The sequence below is a fragment of the Typopeltis vanoorti genome, chromosome 16 (genome assembly GCF_054136105.1).
Source record: "Typopeltis vanoorti isolate ZY-2024b chromosome 16, IOZ_Tvanoo_1.0, whole genome shotgun sequence".
Lineage (NCBI taxonomy): Eukaryota > Metazoa > Arthropoda > Arachnida > Uropygi > Thelyphonidae > Typopeltis > Typopeltis vanoorti.
The window spans coordinates 97,127,383-97,150,447 of NC_143564.1; the positions used below are offsets into that span (position 1 = coordinate 97,127,383).

At 36.9% G+C, this 23,065-nt stretch overlaps 1 protein-coding gene across 3 annotated transcripts in view; it reads left to right on the forward strand.

The window, feature by feature from the left end:
* The window catches only part of mute (gon-4 like protein muscle wasted), a 469,386-nt gene that overhangs the window by 123,768 nt on the left and 322,553 nt on the right, over positions 1–23,065 (forward strand). For all 3 annotated transcript variants that reach the window (XM_090406009.1, XM_090406011.1, XM_090406010.1), the window contains exon 9: positions 7,519–7,689. In XM_090406009.1, coding sequence (XP_090262135.1) covers positions 7,519–7,689 — 171 coding nt within the window. The remainder of the gene's footprint in view (positions 1–7,518; positions 7,690–23,065) is intronic.

Genomic DNA, 23,065 nt, shown 5'->3' on the forward strand with positions numbered 1-23,065 from the left:
ATTGTCTACAGTGGAAACGCAACTGATCTGTCAAAAGGTTTCACACATGATGTGCAATTTTGTCTTTCAAATCTCCCAGGCAGAGAACTTTGTCCTAATACACCATGCTTTTGGGGTTACCCTAAAGCCAAAAGTCATGGTGGTTGATGTCTGGTGAATCAGTGGCTGTTTCATAGAAAATGAGCTACTGATTATTCTATACTATGTGAAATAATCGCTGAACTTCACATCTATGTGAGGAGGTGCTTCATCTTCCATTAAGACTTGTGTTCAAGCATCCTCTTCACTGTAGATGTGATTGTGAATGGGATGATGCAGCTGATAACTAATAACCATGACTGTGCAGATCGCAGGTCTGGTTTGATGGATTTCTTCCAAGAAAAATGGCCTGATAATGAATTTGGCTGTAAATCCTATCCATACTGCAACCTAAGGGGATTTGCTGAAAAGCATGGGGATTCTGTGTAGCCCAGATGTGGCAGTTTTGAGAGTTTTACTCACACAAACAAAATGTGCTTCATCACTCCATAAGATGTTCCAAGGCCAGTCCTTATCCACTTCTGTGTGTGTGCACCAGAAATGTCAGTGTAAATGTATTTTGGATGCTGACATCTCCCTTTTGCAACTCTTGGCTGTGGCTGAATTTATATGGGTAACACTGCAACACTTTATGCAAAGTTCTCTATAGCATTATTTATGACAAATCTAATTGTCTTGCCATGCCAGAGCACTGCATGAACCTACAACATTCTAATTTGACAGCTCAACAATTGCAGTTGCAATTGAATTTATAATTTGTTTCCTCTTCCTGATTGGACTGGGAAACTGCTTGTCTCTCTCTTCAAATCGATGAACCATGTTACTACATTTGGTGTCGCCGGACCTTTTTGCAAAGTCGTTAGGCATCTATATTTGCAAATGCTGCTGCAGCATTTTCCAATCCTGTAGAACGACTTCATAAGCCAGACATGTTCAGGCTAAGTGAGAACCATCATGCAAGTCAAATTTCTTACTCCTGCATTTATACTGCCTTACAGCTCACATGGTATGCAAAATTCACTATCTTTTCTTCCTTACAGTGCCATATTTCCCCTGTTGGTCATTTTTTTAACTTTTTTTTTTTTTTTTGTCAAAATCTCTTCCCCACGAATCTGGTTAGGGTACTTACAAAATTTGAGGGTATTTCATCTAAGGGTTCTCTCTACAGATTGTGCATGTATTTCTGGTCTGATTGACCAAGTAGATAGAGTATCATCTCTCACCTAGGTTCAAGTCTCACTGCAGTTGCTGATTAGTTTGAAGACAGGATGGACAGGATTCATATTAAAGGAAACATAGTTGCAATAATTGGGAAAAAAAATCAAAAGAAAGAGAAATGATTTCACATGCTTTTAAATATAGTAAGTTGAAAGTTACTGAAAGAAAATAACAGATTACTACACTGACTTGTGAAAGGCCTCTTTTGGTATACTGTTTAAAGTTCTTTGGTGTCCATGTTATTAAAATAACATCTTTGTATATGTATACAGATTGTATATGTACAATCTGTAGAGAGAACCAGTAGATGAAATACCCTCAAACTTTGTAGGTATCCTAACCAGATTCATGGGGAAGAAATTTTGACAAAAAAAAAAAAAAAAGTTAAAAAAAAGAAATATGGCACTCACAGTGCCATATTTCTCCAACAGGAGAAATATGGCACTGTGAGTGAGAAAAGATAGTGAATTTTGCATACCACATGAGCTGTAAGGTAGTATAAACAAAGGAGCAAGACTGACTTTATAGTCATTCGACTTGCATGATGGATCTCACTTAGACTGAACATGCCTGGCTTAGTTTTGCAAACAGAAAAAGTCATTCGAGAAAGTGTGTCAAGTAGTGGATGGATGGTGGGGGAGGGTTCTCTCCCACTAGCTAGAAATTAACAATGAATGCTTTATGACTTCGAGCACTGTTGCTGCAGAGTAAACAGTTTACCTGCATTTTGATATTCAAACTACTCATGACTGATTTCCTACAGCAAGCATTTCTGAACCTCTTAATATTTAACAGTGGTTTAACCATTTGGAATGAATGTGCATAATTTCATCATCATCAAATTCCTGCCCATGTAGTACTGTCATATATGACAGTACTACATCAAATTTGATGTAGTACTATCATGACATGATAGTACATGTCATGGTATTGTCATGATATGACAGTACTACATGAAAAATGTATATCATTACCAACTTCCTATCTACAATTTTCCTCCAATTCGGTCTGTTACCTGTGAAGACTCCAACATTATCAGATCTTATATTTCTATCATCTAAGGCACTTTTTACAGTATCAATCCACCTGTATCTTGGTCTTCCTCTGGGTCTTTTTCCTGCCAATCTGACAGAGACACACACTTGTTTTGCTAAGTGTGTGTCTTTCCTCACCCATTCTGTTTAAGTGACCATACCACCTGAGATAATCTATGGTAACGCATTTGTGAATGTTGACAATGTCAAGTTCTTTCTTAATATCCTCGATTTTAATATGATATTGCCATTGATAGCATCTGTTCACGCTCCTGATCTTTCTCAGGACCCTCATGTCTGTAGTTACTAGTCTTTAACTTCAGATGGCCAAGTATTTTAATTCTGACCCAACTTTCAGATCCATAAATTAAAATTGGTTTGAACACTGTCTTGTATACAGCCAATTTAGTATTTTGACTAATTTCTCTCTTTGTTCCATATAAATTTATTCAGTTGACTTCCTTCCATACCAGCTTTCCATATTTAATTTACCATCTTCACTGAAAATTGTGCCTAAGCAGCTGAAATGTTTCATTTGTTCAATAGCATCTCAATTCACAATGCAGTTTATATTTTCATTGCTTCTACCTATTTTCATTGTCTTTGTCTTGTTATTGCTGACCTTCATACCATATCTATTACAACAGTTATTCAGTTTAGTCAGGGAATCGTGCAGACTTAGCAGATTTATTTAGAAGTATAACATTGCCTGTATAAAGCAAAGAGATGACATTAATATCTCCAATTTTGATATCAGGTTTAATACCATTTTCCTTCATAATGTGATTCATATAGATAATGAATAACAGAGGGGATAATGTATCACACCAGATTTAACATTAAACAATCTTCCTGTACTTCTTTCAATTCTAGCTACTGTCTTACAGTTCAAATAAAGACTAAGTATTGCTTTATGTAATGCTCCATTGACACCATATAACCGTAGTGTTCTGAATAGCTTCTCTCTTGTCACCTTGTCATATGCCTTTTCTCGATCTACAAAACATAAATACAGATCTTTGATTTCTCAACTATTTGTCGTAAAGTGAAGATCAGATCCTGACAGCCTGTATTTAGCCTGAATCTTGCTTGTTCTTCACCAAGCTTTTCTTCCACAATCCTTCCCAACCGATTCTCAAGTATACTTAACACAATTATTCTCAACTGTTTCTCAAGTATACCTGCGTAAATCTTACCAGGAACACTCAGTAGAGAAATACCTCTGTAATTTTCACATTCAGTTTTATATATGGATACTATGAGGGCTCTACTCCAATCATCTGGAATTTGTCCCTCTGTCCAGGCCATCTGAACTATAGTGCAGCCACTGTAAGACTTTTATACCTCCATACTTCAGCATTTCTGGTCAAATATCATCTACTCCTGCTGCCTTTTCACATTTCAGGCCTTTGATGGCTTTTTCCACTTCAAGTACAGATATGTGTTCCTGACTGTATGCCTGTTGGGTGTTTTTTACTTCTGTGCTATCACTGCTTGTTTCAGTTAGTAATTTTTCAAAGTTATTACTCTATACTTCAAGGATATTTTTTTTTCTGCAGTTTTCATGTCACATTTATCATTTCTAATTCCTTTCACAGCACTCTTTCCTCCATTTCTGAGCTTCTTCAACAACCTTCAGGATATCTTACCAACATCTTGATATTTGTTTTCTATGTTCTTACCAAAGTCTTCCCATGAAGACTTTGGTAAGAACTTTGTTTAGCTAGTTTTACACAGTGTTTAGCTTTCTTACATTTGTCTCTGTATTCTCTAAGAGCACAAGCTGACTTATTTGCCAGGAACTTTTGATATGCTTTATTCTCTTCCTTCACTGCCTCTTTAACTTCCTGTGTCTGGAGTTCTGATTTTTCTAGCCTTGCAGACAGCCTCACTGGATATCTCTCTGTCTGAATCATTCTGTGTTTTCTTCAGGGCTTGCCACTAAATCTCCAAGATTTGATTCCTGTTCTCAAATTCTTTCATTTTTTCTTGAATAATATTTGCGTATGTTAGTCTACAGTTCACAGCTGACAGCAGCTGCTCAACTTTTATTCGCTATAAAACTTTCTTACGTATTCTTCTTTTCAATATGAAATTCAATTTTATCCTGATCAAGACTAAATAGTGATCTCTTCCAATTTCGAATCCTTGGTACATTCTCGTGTCCTGCATCAGTGAGAAAACATCACTATCAACAATAACATAGTCAATGAGAATTTTCTTATTCCTTGCCTCTTCTCTCCATTTGAATTTGTGCACATTTTTATGTTGGAACATTGTGTTAATGATAACTAGTCCATGTCCTGAGCAGAAATCCAACAGGTATTTGCCATTATTATTAGCTTTGCTCTTTTCTCCAAATTTTCTCAAAATATTTTTGTATATCTTGCAATCATTTCCAACTCTGCTATTTAGGTCCCCAACAATGACCAACTTTTCCATTTTGATTGTGTCAGTTACTTTCTCTAAAGCATCAAAAAATTCCTCCACTTCTACCTTAGTAGATTCCTTCTGTGCAACATAGGCACCAATAAGTGTCATTGTCCAGTTCCCCATTCTGTTATTTGCCCACATCACTCTACTTGATATTACTTGTCATTCAAGAAGATTGGCCTCGTATTTAGTGTTGAATACTATGGCTACTCCTTCTTTTCTTTGATTGTCATTGCTTGAATGTAACATTTTGTATTTATTGCTCAGAAAGATCCTACCAATTTTTTTTTGTCTGTTTTCTTCCAGTCATCCCTATTATGTCGATCTGGTACTTATCTAATTCCTCAGCTAGCTCCATTTCTTTGCCATTCAGGCTTTTGTTTTTGATAGTGCCGATGTTGAACTCTAGTGATGTTGAGTTGGGACGTGTTTTAGGATATGTTCCACTAGCTGACTTTTCGTTGTTTGCTCTTATTTCCTGGCGAAACAACAGGCGTCTTGTTTAACCAGGTGACGCCCCATCTGGCATGAAATTCTATCATGTTGTACCATAAGAATACAATTTGGTCGGCTAAATCCCAAATTGCTAGCTCATCGTTGTTTGTTCAGTATCCAGGTAGATACCTAACAGGTTGCACCACAAGAAGGTAAAGATTGGACATTTGGTCAGAAGCCCTGGTCCTATCTCTACATTCCTTTAAAGGCTATGTGGAGGTTTCCTCTCAGTTATACAGCTTTGACCCTTAAGCACCCCAGCACGATCATAAAACGTGATCAGTACTGTCTGATTTTTTACCTTGTTTTTGTGAGAGATTCTTGACTTGCATTCTGCACTTTCAATAGTTCGTTTCTACTGAAAACACATCTTTTCACCTATAAAAATTCATGAAGTTTAGGGTTTCTTTCAATAACTTCAGTGTATTCTCTGCAGCGTTCATTTAGCACATGGAAGAACTGTAAGAACATACTGTACACTATCTTTTGTTTCTTCAAATCTTGGTTAATTATATGAGGAATCATTTCCTTATTAATGCATAGATTTCCTGAAGTCATTCTGAATCATGCCAGTTAGTTATGATTTATCAAACTTTTTCAACTAATATGATGTATGACTTATTCCTGATGGCCAAAGATGTTTGTCATATTCTAATGATTTCTTAGCCATGATGGCTAAGAAATCATTAGAACATGAAAAACACATTTATGCCTCTCCAGACACAAGTACAGTTAATACCAGAAATTTGCTTCACTAATGCTTCTATAGCACATGTAACTAATAGTGACTTTTTTTTTCATTTTTGAATTTCACAACACAAACATACAAAGGACTTACGCTTCAGCCTTCATATCTTTTTAACAGTGAATAATTATTATGACAGTGCACAAGGAAGAATAGGTCTTTTAAATGTGTACTTTCATTGGATGCCATAAAATGTTTCCATTAGTAAGACATTTTAAGACATTCTTATTTTCCAGTTGTACTTGTATGTATATTTACACTGTTTTCTGTGTTATAGGATATATGAATGACCAGATTTAGCTGAAAACTGATTAAATTATCACATTACTCTAATGAGGATGGTGTTTGCGTGGAGCTCATCCTTATTAGAGTAGTATGATAAATTTGGAGGGAAGCAGAAGTAAACTAACTCTTTTGGTATCCCTCTCCATCAAAAACTCATTTGAGCAATGAATCTGTAATAACCATAAGCCTACTCTTTCTTGTATAGTGCCAGATAACCATTGATTGCTCAATTTGAAATGCATGTTAATTACATTTTTGTTGTGAGTTTGAGCAACAAGAAGTCATTCCATAGAATTAGAACAAATCAACACACTTGGATATTAATATGCTTGCTATCATGATAGCAGGACTTGATTTTCAGTTTCAGGATACCCTGAATATTCTGTGGCTTCACCTGAAGTCTTTTTCAGTCTTGAACTTCACATTCCATTCATAGAGTTTGGTTTCCGTCTAGCTTTTCTCATTTAATGTCTCAAGTTTTATCATTATTAATAATCTAGTTTGAAATAGAATTCTAAATGTGCATTATTTTTAAAATGTTTTTGTGCCTTTCTGATAATGGTATCAGAAAGCTGTAATATAACAACCTGGCTGTTTGTTTATCTGAAAATTTTCTTGGCCTTTTATCCAAGTCTGAGGTAGTCCTTAATGTAATTGACAAAGAATTTTTCTTCCTTCAAATGAGCAAACTAGACCAAGAACACGCATAACTTACGTTCATAACATGGACATCTCCTTATCTTTTAGTTACATTAGATCAGTTCAGAATTACTCAGTTGATGAGTTTCTAATTATCCAAGAGGCCACTATCCTTTTTTTGATAATTACTTGTTTTGACAACTGTTATCTCTATGCTTTGTACTGAATTTTTCCTCATCCTCACAACTCTCATTTTCTGTTTATTCTCAAGAATTGTTTGACAGTGGAAATTCAGAGACCCTGAAAGTCTATTACCAAACATTTATTCACATATATCCCTATCCTATCCATCTTATATAAGTTCTTGATAATCCTGATTCACATCTACTATAAGGCCCATTCTTGTGAATCCATTCTGCCATTTGTTGTTGTTGCTTTCCTTCTTCTCAGTTTTCTTTTTTCAGATCTTGAGAGCCACATGTCATTTTAAAATGATGCTACATTTTGTGATGCATTTAAATAATTTGCTTGTTGTATTGTAGCTTTTAGAAATAGGTTGTGCTTTAAAATGCATTCTGTATTAATTTCATTTAAGATATTAATATATATACATTTATTTTGAAATTTTAGTGTCATACTGAAGATATAAAGGATGTAATGATTCTCCATGAAAGTGGATCTGCTCTAACAGCTACTGCAGCACCAGCTAGTATATTAAATGAACAGCATGAAGGAAATGATGCACAGCTTTCTGTTGAATCTGTTGATTTGGAACCAGCTATTCTGCAGCATGATAAAGAGGTATGTGTGCATGCAAAGTAAAATATATACTCCTCTCTTAAAAATAAAGTGGAGAATTGCGATTAGGTTATCTTCTTTCAGAACTGCTGCTGCTGCTGCTTTTTCTCATACTTTGAGTCTTTTCAGTTTTACTAGAAGGATTTGCAGTTACCTGGTCTGAAAGTTAGCAGCCCTTTCTTTCTTGCTAAACAGAGAAACCAGGTAGTGAAAACTGGCAATGACAAGTATACTTGCTTCATGTCCATCTAACGTAATCTCATATCAGTTCAACTCCACCATGGATTTCGTGGCATTGTATCTTTAAGAATCTATCTTATTGGACAGGCAGTCATTATCAGATAAACATTACAGATGCACTGTTACAGATAACATCACTTAATTATGTGCAATGGTGGACTTACAGACAGGTGTTTATGAACTTGACTGTTAATCTCTTATTTTTTTGTACCACATGAATAAAGAATTAACATTAAATCACAGATATACTGCTCATACCTCATATTGATTATTGATCATTACTGATTGCATCCCCACCATCCTGAGATTTATTCTCAAGGTGGGGGAGAATACAATTCCCTACCACCCAGAATAGTTATGTTACTATATTATTTGCAATATTATGTATATGTTTTTTTGATTAACATTTTTTCTGATGATGGTTCATTGTCATAATTCCTTTCTGATATTTTATAAAAATTTTTATATGATCTGCAAAAAAGAATTATTTTTATGCATAATTTTGCATTCTCTTAGTTCACTCCAGATCAGTTTAAGAAGCACTGATCTAGAATGTACCAAGAATAGGCCAGCAACCAGAAAAACATCTTGAAAGTTTTTTTTTTTTCCCACTTGGTTAGACTATAATAAATTTAGTTTTAATCCTTTATCCAAGTGTAAGCAAACAAAGTTTGCGCCTGAAGTATTTTCAGGACTGAGGTAGCTCGTGGTAAAGGTGGACCAAGCTCTCATTTAAATACAAAGTTTGTGCCTGAAGTATCTTCAGGACTGAGGCAACTCGTGGTAAAGGTGGACCAAGCTCTCATCACTCCTTGTACAGTCCTGAAGATACTTCAGGTGCAAACTTAGTTTAGTTGCTTTGCATTATGGAGAATACTAAGACAAGGAGTGATGAGAGCTTGGTTCACCTTTACCACGAGTTGCCTCAGTCCTGGAGATACTCAGCTGCAAACTTTGTTTGCTTACACTTGGATAAAGGATTAAACTAAATTTATTACAGAAAAACATCCAGGAGGTAGCTGTCCTGTAGCCAGAGGCAACTTGTTGAAGAGCCAGTGGAGGATTATGAGAATTATGCAGTCTTATGGGTGGACTGAAAATCAGTGATTTGGCAATGCAACAGAAATCTGCAAAGGAGCATGTCAGAGTGCACAGTGCATTGTCTCTTATAAATGTGACATAGCAGCAGATGACATAATAAAATTCTGCTGTTTCAGCTAAAAAAAAAAAAAAAGGCAATGTTACAGTGTGTGTATATAGGAGTACCAGTGCTATCAATTGTGGGAAAAGGTCAGCCATTTAAAGAAATTTTGGTTCTGTTTGTTTCATGCTGATGATAGATAGGGTATGGGATTACCTCCAGGCCTAGGCAGTATTTTATTATCATGCATTAAGCCTTGATCCCGGTGAAGCAAATCTGAATGTTATAAGCTATTTCAATTTAGTTGCAGACCAGGTGCATCCCATTGTATTCAACCATTTATTTTTCTAGTAAGGATTATTTCAGCACGGTAATGTTTCATATCGTGTGGTAATCATTCTGAATATGTGGTACATATTCAGAATGGTTCCACAGTGTTGTGTATTTGTGGAATGAGCCAGTCTGAGTTAACTGTGGTACACATTGAAATCTGCTTGGGCCACAATCTCTGTGAAATGCTTGGAGTACATGTCCTGATGAGTTGATATTTTTAGGTCTACAGAAAGGTGCTATAAAATATCTGGCATGCCTGTTGAATTGGCCAATCATCATTCTCTCTCTCCCACACACACACATTATTATTATTATTATCATCATGCATGTTCCTTCAAGTCTAAGGTTTCATTAAAGAGGGCCATTTCAGCCATATTTTTAATACTTGCCACATGCACACACATATATCTTCGAACACATTCACTGAAGACACTGCATCTAATGCTAGCCTATTCCACATGCTCATTATGAAAAGAATCTGAACCTCACATCTTTAGCTAGTTTCCAGAGAAGATTTCAAGTTCTGCCAACATAAGTGGCAAAATCTCACTTATATCTATACTGTAAATACTACTTTAGCTTGTATGTTTCTATCATAGCTTCTCTCCTCCATCTATTTCTCAGACTTTGAAGACCACATGCTTTCTCTCTCTCTCTCCTTGATCTCCTCCTGCCTCTGGATCTTTCCACCTATCTCCCATCTCTTTGGAAACTAGCTGACCATAACTCTATATAGATATGGTCACCTGGTAAGACCATAATCTTCCACTTTTCAAGATTTTCATAAGACCAATTGTGGTCTTATCAAACCCTTATAAAGTGGGAGAATAACTTCCTTTTTCTTAAAAATTGGCAGTTATCTGCACTAATTTCACTATGTGAGCTGCAGTTTTTGTTATCTATAAAGATCAACAGTAGATGTAAAGGAGATGATGTGGCTTGTATGTCACATTATGAGTATACATAAAAAATTAACTACACTTCAGAGGGAAGCAATATGTACATGCTTTCCTCAGATAGTTTATTCAGATAATAATTATTGAACAGCAAATTAGCCCTACTAAGTCTGCATTTAGGAGCATGTTGAAGAAACAGAACTCCCCCTGGTATAATTTTGTAATTTTATAATTATAATAATAATTGTAATTTTATATTTATAATTATAACTCCCCTGGGTTCACATCATCTGCATTCGAAGATGCAAGCATCCACAAGCAATCACTTATTCCTGAATTTATGTAGAGAGCTGCATGTCTTAAACTTTCATGAACAAGAATCTAAAATTCATGGAGCTCTCTGACTTCCTAACTCTATTAATGTAAGAAAAATTAAGTAAATTTTTCTGAAATTAATATAGTTAATATTAAAACGAGGATATTAGGAAAGAACTTGACATTGTCAGCATCCAAGAATGCGTTAGCAGAACTAATTTCAGGTGGTATGGTTACTTGAACAGAATGGGCGAGGAAAGATTAGCAAAATAAGTGTTCTCTGCCAGGTTGGCAGGAAAACGACCCAGAGGAAGACCAGGATATAGGTGGATTGATACGGTACACAGTGCCTTAGACGATAGAAATATAAGATCTGATAATGTTGGAATCTTGACAAGTAACAGACTGATTTGGAGGAAAATTGTGGATAGGAAGTTAGTAATGGTGTAAATTTTTCATGTAGTACTATCATATCCTGTACACCCCTTGAGGGTACATGTCAGGAATTTGATGATGATGATATGATATTAATTTCTCCAAAATACTTTGAATCAGTGGTTCCCAAACTCTGTGCAGTGGTACTGCATTGAACTCACAAGGGTACCATTTGTTCCATTTATTAAGTAGTCTTTACTACTTAATAAATGGAATAGTTACATATTTCTTTCGGCCTATGGATGCCATTGAAAAATTACTGAGATCCTAAGGCTGCCTTGAACCAAGAAAATGGGAAGCTGTGCTTTAAATAATCCAGCCCTAGAGGTTGCTATGGTAGGATATTGCTTATTTTGTCTATTATAATTTTTGAATGGTTACTGATGGTTGTTTGATTGTTAATACCTCATACTCTGTTTCAAAAATTTTTTCAAAGCTTGAAATCCAGTGAACTACCAGTAGGGAACCAAGGAGAACATTAAAAAGCCAGTTACTCGGACAAACTCAGTAACTGGCTTTTTAATGGTAGAATTCAAGATAAGCACCATAGTTATCAGTAGTATCATTAACACGTTCACTGCCAACTACGAGTATACTCGTATGATGCTTACCGCCGGCAACAAGATTACTGTACTGACCTTGAACAAGTGAAAATGCTTGGCTTGTGGAGCTAGCATCAAAACTGTGTATTCTCATAGAAGGTATATGTTCTGCACAAGCCAACTACGAGTATACTCGTATGACGCTTACCGCCGGCAACGAGATTATCGTACTGAATTTGTGGAAGATAATTTGCTCGGCGTACGGGAACAGACTATGCCGAAGTAGCATGGCAGCGAATGTGTTAATAAAGAGACTGGTAGAAAAATTGGAGAAGTGCCACATCGACATAATTGAAATTGATGTAGGTGAGATTCTTCTAAGTAAGAACTACAATGATCAGAGAAAGGAATGAGTAGCTATATTCAAAAGTAATGCACAGATACTTGTGATACAGTTTAATGGAATAATTACAGCACAAAGGGAGATAATTAAATGGCAAGTTTAATTATTTGAATATTTTGTCTCTGTCACTTAGACATCTTCAGCACTCACAGAGGGCACTATTGGCCAGCCTTAGATGTTGAGCTAGAGCCCTAAGAATTAAAGTTACCCAATCTTAGGAAGTTTAATTAGACTATATTTATTAAGATTAGTAATTAATAGGTGTTAGTAAGTCAGTATTAGTAAATTTAAAGTTATACACTTTGGCATGATGCACTATCTAACAGCATGTTATATCATCATCATTATCGTTAAATTCCTGACATTTACTTTCAAGGGGTGTACAGGATATGATAGTACTACATGAACAATTTACATCATTACTAACTTCCTATCTACAATTTTCCTCCAAATCAGTCTGTTACTTGTCAAGACTCCAACTTTATCAGATCTTATATTTCTATCATCTAAGGCACTTTGTACCATATCAATCCACCTATTTCTTGGTCTTCTTCTGGGTCGTTTACCTGCCAACCTGGCAGAGAACACTTGTTTTGCTAATCTTTCCTCGCCCATTCTGTTTAAGTGACCATACCACCTGAGATTAGCTCTGCTAATGCATTCCTGGATGCTGACAATTTCAAGTTCTTTCCTAATATACTCGTTTTTAATATGATATTGCCATTGATGCTATCTGTTCACACCTCCAATCTTTCTTGTTTAACCTCCTTGTTTAACCGGGCGACACCCCAGCGCCAGCATGAAAATTTGTCATGTTGTACAAATTTTGTATATTGGTGCTTAAGGATCAAAGCTGTATAATTGAGAGGAGACCTCCACATAGCCTTTAAAGGAATGCGGAGAACCGACCAGGGCTTCTGAACTAATGTCCAATCCTCACCTTCTCGTGGTGCACCCTGTTGGGTATCTACTTTGATACTGAACGAACGAGGATGGGCTGGCAATTTGGGATTTAGCCGACCAAATTGTATTCTTATTGGTTAAACCAATAAGAATACAAACCATGCCAGCTAGGGCGTCGCCCGGTTAAACAAGGCCCCCGTTGTTTTCGCCAGGGAACCAGGGTGAACAGCGAAAAGTTAGATACTGGAACAAATCTGAAAACAAACCCCAACTTAACATCACCAGAGTTAAAGATCGGTGCTATCAACGTAAGAAGCCTGAATGGCAAAGAAATGGAGCTAGCGGAGGAATTAGATAAGTACCAGATCGACATAATAGGGGTGACTGAAACAAAAAAGACCAAAACTGGTGAGATCTTTCTGAGCAATAAATACAAAATGTTATATTCAGGCAATGACAATCAAGGAAAAGAAGGTGTAGCCATAGTATTCAACACAAAATACGAGGCTAATCTTCTTGAATGGCAGTCAGTCTCAAGTAGAGTAATGTGGGCAAATATGACAATGGGGAACTGGACAATGAGACTTATTTGTGCCTATGGTCCCACAGAAGGTTCTACTAAGGTAGAAGTGGAGGAATTTTTTGAGGCTTTAGAAAAAGCAACTGACACAATGAAAAAGGAAAAGTTGGTCCTTGTGGGGGATCTAAATAGCAGAGTAGGAAATGATTGTGAGACATACAAAAATATTTTGGGAAAATTTGGAGAAAAGAGCAAAGCTAATAATAATGGCAAATATCTGTTGGATTTCTGCTCAGGACATGGACTGGTTATTACTAACACCATGTTCCAACATAAAATTGTGCACAAATTCACATGGAGAGAAGAGGCTAGGAATAAGAAAAGTGTCATTGACTTTTCTTATTCCTAGGATGTTAGATATGTTATTGTTGATAGTGATGTTTTCTCCCTGGTGCAGGACACCAGAGTGTACAGATGATTTGAAATTGGAAGTGATCACTATTTAGTCTTGAGCAGGATAAAATTGAATTTCATATTGAAAAGAATAACATGTAAGAAAGTTTTAAAGCGAATAAAAGTTGAGCAGCCCTCAGATGTGAACTGTAGGCTAAAATACACAAAGATTATTGAAAAGAAAATGAAAGAGTTTGAGAACAGGAATCAAACTTTGGAGATTCATTGGCAAATTCTGAAGAAAACATTGATTGATTCTGCCAGAGAAGCATGTGGTGAGGTTGTGTGCAAGGATAAAAAAATCAGAACTCCCTGGTGGACACAGGAAGTTAAAGAGGCAGTGAAGGAAAAGAAGAAAGCATATCAAAAGTTCCTGGCAAATAAGTCAGCTTTTACTCTTACAGAATACAGAGACAAATGTAAGAAAGCTAAACACTGTGTAAAACTAGCTAAACAAAAGTCATGGGAGGACTTTGGCAAGAATATAGAAAATAAATATCAAGAAGGTGGTAAAATATTCTGGAGGTTGTTGAAGAAGCTTAGGAATGGAGGAAAGAGTGCTATAAAAGAAGTTAGAGATGATAAAGGTGACATGAAAACAGGAGAAAAAGATATCCTTGAAGTATGGAGTAATTACTTTGAAAAACTGCTAAATGAAACAAGCAGTGATGGCAGCATAGTGTTAAAAAACACTGACCAGGCATGCAGTCAGGAATACATATCCATACTTGAAGTAGAAAAAGCCATCAAAGGCTTGAAATGTGGAAAGGCAGCAGGAGTAGATGATATTCGACCAGAAATGCTGAAGTATGGTGGTATAAGAGTCTTACAGTGGCTGCACTGCATAGTTCAGAAAGCCTGGACAGAGGGACGAATTCCCGATGATTGGAGTAGAGCTCTCATAGTACCCATATATAAAAAGGGAAATAAAACTGAATGAGAATTACAGAGGTATTTCCCTATTGAGTGTTCCTGGTAAGATCTATGCAAGTATACTTGAGAAACGGTTGAGAAGAATTGTGGAAGAAAAGCTTGGTGAAGAACAAGCTGGATTCAGGCCAAATAGAGGCTGTCAGGATCAGATCTTCACTTTACGACAAATGGTCGATAAAGCATGGGAATATAACAAAGATCTGTATTTAAGTTTTGTCGATTTGGAAAAGGCATATGACAAGGTACCAAGAGAGAATCTATTCAATACGCTGCAGTTATATGGTGTCAATGGGGCATTATATCAAGCAATACTTAGTCTTTATTTGAGTTGTAAGTCAGCAGTTAGAATTGAAGGAAGTACAGGAAGATGGTTTAATGTTAAATCTGGTGTGAGACAAGGATGTACGTTATCCCCTCTGTTATTCATTATCTATATAGATCACGTTATGAAGGAAAGTGGTATTAAACCTGATATCAAAATTGGAGATGTTAATGTCAGCTCTTTGCTTTATGCGGATGATGTTATACTTCTAAATAAATCTGCTACAAGTCTGCAAGATTCTCTGACTAAAGTGAATAGCTGTTGTAATAGATATGGTATGAAGGGCAGCAATAAAAAGACAAAGACAATGAAAATAGGCAGAATCGTTGAAAATGTCAACTGTGTTGTGAATGGAGAACCTGTGGAACAAGTAAAATATTTCAGCTACTTAGGCACAATTTTTACTGAAGATGGTAAATTAAATATAGAAATAGACAACAGAATCAGCAAAGCTGGTATGGTGGGAAGTCAATTGAATAAATTCATATGGAATAAGAGAGAAATTAGTCGGAACACTAAATTAGCTGTATACAAGACAGTGTTCAAACCAGTTTTAACTTATGGATCTGAGAGCTGGGTCAGAAGTAAAACACTTGACCAAAGACTGGAGACCGCAGATATGAGAGTCCTGAGAAAGATTATAGGCGTGAACAGATGGCATCAATGGCATTATCATATTAAAAATGAGGATATTAGGAAAGAACTTGACATTGTCATCATCCAGGAATGCATTAGCAGAGCTAATCTAAGGTGGTATGGTCACTTAAATAGAATGGGAGAGGAAAGATTAGCAAAACAAGTGTTCTCTGCCAGGTTGGCAGGAAAACGACCCAGAGGAAGACCAAGATATAGGTGGATTGATACGGTACAAAGTGCCTTAGATGATTGAAATATAGGATCTGATAATGTTGGAGTCTTGACAAGTAACAGACTGATTTGGAGGAAAATTGTAGATAGGAAGTTAGTAATGATATAATTTTTTATGTAGTAGTGTCATATCCTGTAAATCCCTTGAGGGTACATAGCAGGAATTTGATGATGATGATTTAAGCCAATAAGAATACAATTTGGTCGGCTAAATCCCAAATTGCCAGCCCATCCTCGTTTGGTCAGTATCCAGGTAGATACCCAACAGGGTGCACCACAAGAAGGTGAGGATTGGACATTAGGTCCGAAGCCCTGGTCGGTTCTCCGCTTTCCTTTAATGGCTATATGGAGGTCTCCTCTCAGTTATACAGCTTTGTCCCTTAAGCACCCCATCATGTTATACTGGTGGGATTATACTTGGAGTAACTAACAAGGCTAGAGATTCTGAAGTTATGGTTGAAGGAAAATTAAAGTTTTCAAAGGTCAGATAACAAAAATTGCAAATACAACTTAGAATAATTGCAGTGTTGAAACAAACATTGACATGTAAGGATATGGAAGTCATTTTGCCACTTTACAAAGCCTTGGTATGATTGCACTTGGACCGCTGTGAGAAGATTTGGTTTCAAAAGGGATAAAAGAGCTGCTAAAAAAAAAAGCTTCAAAGAAGAGTTACAAAGATGATATCGGATTATGGAATGTAGATATTACAAGGATAGATTGAGAGTATGTGGACTGCAGACACTGGTAGACAGAAGAAAGATGGATGATATGATAGCGATCTATAAAGTTTGAGAGAATGTTACAGGGGTTCTTGGTTTGATAAAATTTTATTATTATTATCCCAAGATCCCCATTATTATTATCCCAGGATCAGACTCATCGTGGGAGACCCTTTGTCATACACACAGCTCATCATACCAAGCCTTTAATACATTCAAATTCTGTGGAGACACCACTCTCAGGCAGTGCATTCCAATCATTCACAACTCTCCAAGCAAAAAACCTGCTTCTCACCCCCTTGCTCACACCCTTCTTATACAACTTCCAGGAATGACCTTTTGTTCTCCCACCATTTTTATGAAAAACCTCTTCAATGTTAATCATATAACAACCCCTTACCAACTTATGTGTCTCTGTCATATCCCCCCCCCCCTCTCCATCTCCCTCCTATCCACTAGACTCTGTAATGGCATCTTCTCAACCTTCCTTCATACTGAACATCCTAGAGACCAGAAACCACCTTACTCACGCACCTCTGGACTCTTTCCAATACTTCTTCACCCTTTTGAAAACTAGTTGACCATATCTGTGCACAGTAATTACATGGCCTAATAAAAGCTTCATACGTTGGAATCAGAATCTCCTTACTTCACAAAGTCAGTGTCCTCTTCATCATTGCCAGAATTCATTGTTATTATACAGACCTCACAATTTTGGCAACAGGTCCTCTAAATTTTGGATTCCTATCCACCATCACCCAAAGATCTATTTCCTCCACCTTCAACAGTATATCCCCCACCAAACATAAAAACTACATCCCAACTTTTCCAAATTTTAAAACATTACATTTCACATTTAACTGGCATTCCCACATCTGTACCCATTTACTTATTCTCTTCAAATCCTCTTGAAATGCCACAATGCCTGTTTTCCTCCTCATAGTTCCCAACTTTGCATCATCTGTAAACAACTGAAATTCCCCATTCAAATCTTCATCAGTATTGCTGTTTAACCTGTATTAACATACAGGTTAAACAGCAATAGCCCTAAAACAGATCCCTGAGACTCACCAATAGAGTGACTTTCCTCTTCCAGGATATTGCTGTCTGATAGATATCTTGCTGATATCTATCAGACAGCCAATCTCCAATCCACTGCATTAATCTAATATCCAGCCTCATCTGCTTGTTTGACCATCAACTTATCATGTACTCAAGCCTTTGCAAAATCGAAGTACACCACTGTGTATCCATCTCCCTCATTCAATGCTGTCTTATTGTAATAAGTCAGTAGATTACTAAAACATGACCTCCCTTTAGCAAATATATGCTGTCCATCAAAAGATAACACCACTATTGTCAAGTCAATTCTGGATCTTCTCACTAACTGCTCCAAGAATAACCATGATGCTTGACACACAGATTTGCCTATAATTCAATGCTTGAGTTCTGTCACCTCCCTTATAAAGCAGTACAATCTTGCCTTCCTTCCACTCCTTTGGAACTTGATCCACTGTAAGATTCACATTGAACAAATATGCCAAGGTTGCTGTCATTTCCATGGCACATTTCCTCAAAATATGTGGTGATATATCACTATTCCCACAGCCCTATTAACATCTAGTTTATGTCACTTCCACATATAACTCTCGCTCGCTCACAACACTGCTCTCATACTCCACGATGTACATTCACAGCAGTTATCCTTACCAGTTTTTTCCAATCAATATCATCCTACCATAGTCATTGTTTTTTTTTTTTTTTTTTTTTGCTGGCTACGTATCAAAAGAAATCCCTAGCTGTTTTTGGCTTCATTAGGGCAGTGCTGAAGCCTGCACTTTTGCTACCCTTACAAACCAAGTCACCCTCATTGCACTTACTTTGTATTCCTTGTGGAATTGATTATTACTGCCTCCTAGTAGGTTGCCTCCATAATGCCTTTTTTTTCTGTGTATTGCATGCTTAATCTCTTAATTAATCCATTTCACCTACCTTAGTTAATTTTCTGGCCTTGGGAATACATTTAGACATTGCTTCTACTAGATAGTTCTTGAAATTCTCGTGGAAAGGCTTAGACGTTGGTTATGCATTTTTTACTAAATAATTTAAGGAAATTACGTCAACTAGGATATACCTAATGAAGCCAGGATATACCTAAAGAATACCCTAATGAAGCCAAAAACAGCTAGGGATTTCTTTTGATATGTAGCCAACAAAAAAAAAAAAAAACAGTGACTATGGTAGGATGACATTGATTGGAAAAAAATGATAAGGATAACTGCTTTGAATGTACATCATGGAGAGTATGAGAGCAGTGGGTGATGAGGAGGAGAGACTAGGAAGAAAGCCACGATAATACACCGTAGTAAATACAAATATGAAAGGCTTTTCATGGAATCAGCTTCAGACCTAAGAAACAATCCAAATCTCAACAAATTTGGATGCATGAGACTGCCTCAAATTTGGGAAACCTACATCAGAAGACCTTCAGCCCAATCGCCCAAGAATACCAACATTGCCCACTAGGGGGCACCATCAGGACTTAAGGAGAAATAATAGCTTCCTGCTTCTTCCTCACTTACTGTTTGTTGTGTCTGCGTGCACGTGTCTTGTTCTAAAGTTTCTTGAAAATGGCAATATGTTTCGTGACGTTGCCGAAATATTGAAGTATATTAAAATTTATTTTAATGTATATCCTAGTTGACATTGTAATTTCCTTAAATTATTTAATAAAAAATAGTTCTTGAAAGTAGATCAATGCTACTTCAGTAGCATTGATCTTCTTTCCATCGAACTCCTCATTCCATGCTACATCTGCAAGTTGTCTGAGATTCTCATAATCAACAGCCTTGCAGTCCCACATATACCCTTTCCTCATGGAAGTCCTCACATGGTTTGCAACCACTTAGGTTACTCTCACTTAATGGTTACTCTCACAAAGATTTGACACATTTGTAATGACAGCCTCTGATGAGATGATCAAATCCAAGATCCTCATGTGCTGCTCTCTGTTACATACTGCCTGAGGTAGTTGATCCTCAAAAACATAAGGAATTAATTTTCTTTACTTCCAGTTGTTATCTTGTCATTCTAATCTATATGGCCAGAATTAAAATCACCCATAATTATCACCCTTTTCCTATCTGCTTGGCTATTTCTTATACATTTCATGGTCACTACCCTCTATAGCAACATCTGTCTAAACATTTCATTCTCTTCACCTCTGTCTCACATATACTACCTAAAACCACCACTATTTGCACCTTGCATCTCTGCTTTGTATGGACATAACTCCTTTTCTGTTATCAATCTCGTTGACAAACATCAACATCACACCCTTCCATCTCTATTCCTGTCAGGATGTCATCCTCATCCAACCACATCTCACTCATTCTAACAAATTTTTGGGTGAATGAACTCGATCAATGTAAGTTTCACTCCCCTTGTTTCTAATACTTCTAGCATTCATATACAAATATAACAGTCCTTTCTGGATCTACAACAAGTTTTGCTGATCTTGTTATTAGATGTGAGTTCTCCATGCCTTCATCGGCTCATTTCTCTCTCTCTCTCATTACTCATCCCAGAACCCTCTTCAAATGCAGCTGTTCTCTCTACATCCCAGGCCATCCCATTCCTTTCCCGACTACACATCACTTCCTCTTTGAGCATCGACCTTTCTCGTGCTGTGTCCACCCTGAGTCTTCCTGTTTCCCTGTCTGTCTTGCATGCTTGTTCTCTCATTCTCTACACTCGTGCTACCCACATCTCCATTCATAAGCACTACTTCAATCCCTCCTTCCTTACTTTTCTGCTCTCTCTCACACATCACTTTTTACTTGTTCAAATTCATTCTTTGCAATCATCCCCCCTTCCCCCCCAGAAGCATTCTCCCCAAATGACACACCAAAATCATTCAAATGCAGTCCATTACTATTATGCAGTAATGGTATGTATTTGAATGCAGATAATACATTTGTATTATTCCCCTGTCGATTAGACAAGTGAATAACACACTTGTATTAACACATGCACACAGGCACTACTTCAGTAACTGAGGGAAAATGGGGAAAAATACAGGGAGGCTTATAGTCCTAAAAGTATGCCATCTTTTGTTTTTGTTTGGAAGCTCTTGTCCTGACTTCATGTTAGGGGCTTAATAGAATATATATATATATATATATATATATATATATATATATATATATATATATATATATATATATATATACAGCACTCGGAAAAGATTAAATCTGATTTTAAAACTTAAAAAAAAACTTCTTTCCTTCTAACATATTAGGTCTCTTTTCCTTTGCCATCAATTCTGGTTATTTTTCTTGGAAGAACAAAATTTACAAACAGATAGAGGGAACTGCTATGAGTCCTCCCCCCCCCCCCCCCATCCCCTCTTGCCAATTTTTATATGGAAAAAATTTTGAAAACTGAGCCATGGACTCAGCCTCCTCTCAAACCTCTATCTGGCTAAGACACGAAGGTGATGGTTCTCCATTTGGCTTCATGGCCCAGACATATTAGACGCCTTCCCTTGTCAAGTCAACAGCCTACATTCAAAAATCCAGTTTATGATGGAAAAAGAAAATAACAATAGTTTATCCTTGTTAAAAAAGGTTTAATTTTCTTGACCAAAAAGCTCTGGAAAAACTTTTATTGGGATTATATTGATCAAGTGTATATAATAAACAACTAAGTTATACCAACTAAGTCTGTTGGCATCTTCAGGGTACATAGCTGATGTAAGGCACTAAAAAGTAAGAAACTGTTACAAACTAAAATCAACCGATTCCAATTATATTAAACAAAGAACAGAGTGCGTACAATACATTCATAGAGCGTGGATGATCTCACTTGTTGTTATTTAGGAACATTCTATAGTTGGCACACTATAATTCAGTTCTGGCGAGTCGAAGGATCTAATAAGGGTCTTCCAGATCACAGGCAAGATTAGTCCTTGGTTCCTGTTAAGGTTTTGTGTACAGCGGGCAACTGTTGTGGCCTCCTTAAAAATTCGGCAGCGGAAGTCCTCCTCCATGTAAGGAATGGTGCTTCTATCCCACTCTATGGTATGGTATGGTTTGTTCTTGAGAAATTTAACGCTAACCCCGATTTTTCTTCTCTGTTATTATTGACGTCACCTATATGTTCTTTTTGCCTAATTTCAAGGCTCCTTGAAGTTTTGGCCAATGTAATTCAAGCTGCACGAGCATGGTATGTTATAAACCCCAGCATATTTGGAGAAAGGATGGCTATCTTTTGGAGATCTTAAGAATTGTCTAATCGTTTCTGTGGGTTTAAAGGCCACTCTTATTTTATGTGGTCTAAGGAGTCTAGCAATCTTATTGGAAACTGTCCCTAAGTATGGAATGACGATGGTAGAAATATAACGTGCATCATTTGTTGTCTTTATCGGGGTTCAGAGAAAAGTTTCTTGTGGACGAGTCTTCGAGGAAATCCATTCATGGTAAGGTTAGTGGATATCAGGGATAGTTCTTGTTGATCTGTTGTAAGGAGAGAGGCACGGTTCTTCAACATGTGTACAATACTAAGTTTCTGAGAAATGTGGTGTGACGAAGTGAAATGTAAATAACGTCCTGTATTGGTAGGTTTGCGGTAAACTGAGAGGTTGATACCACCATTCGGAAGCTTCTTAAAGTGTCCAGAAATGATAATTGGTTATCTTCTTCAAATTCTAGAGTGAATTTGATTGTGTGGTGTAGAGAGTTGATTTTCTTAAGAAAGTCGAACAGGTCCTTTTTTGTGTGGTTCCAAACGATAAAGATATCATCCACGTATCTCCGCCATACTGTGGGGTTAGGGTCTGTTTGAGTTAAGATTTTACTTTCAAAATCTTCCATAAAGAGATCAGCACAAGATGGAGAGAAGGGGCTACCCATTGCAAGGCCAGTCATTTGCTGATATATGGTTTTATTCCGTAAGAAAAAGTTTGATGTTAAACAATGACGGAACAGTGAAGTAACGTCTTGTGGGAGCAAACTTCCTAAAATGTTGATCACTTCCTCCACAGGGATGTTAGTGAATAGAGATGTAACATCCAGGCTGGCGAGTAAATCCATATTGGAGATAGAGATGTTGTTCAGTTTCTCAACGAAATGTTGCGAATTTCGTATATAAGTGTCCGAATTATGGATGTGAGGTTTGAAGGGGCCTGCCAGGTGTTTAGATGACAGATAAGTTGGCGAATTGATTCCATCCACAATCGGGCATAGTGGTATTCCATTTTTGTGTACCTTAGGAGCGCCATATAGTCTTGGTGTTAGTGGATGCATGGATTTCAATCTTCGTTTTAAGTCTGTAGACCAGTTCTCCATATGACGT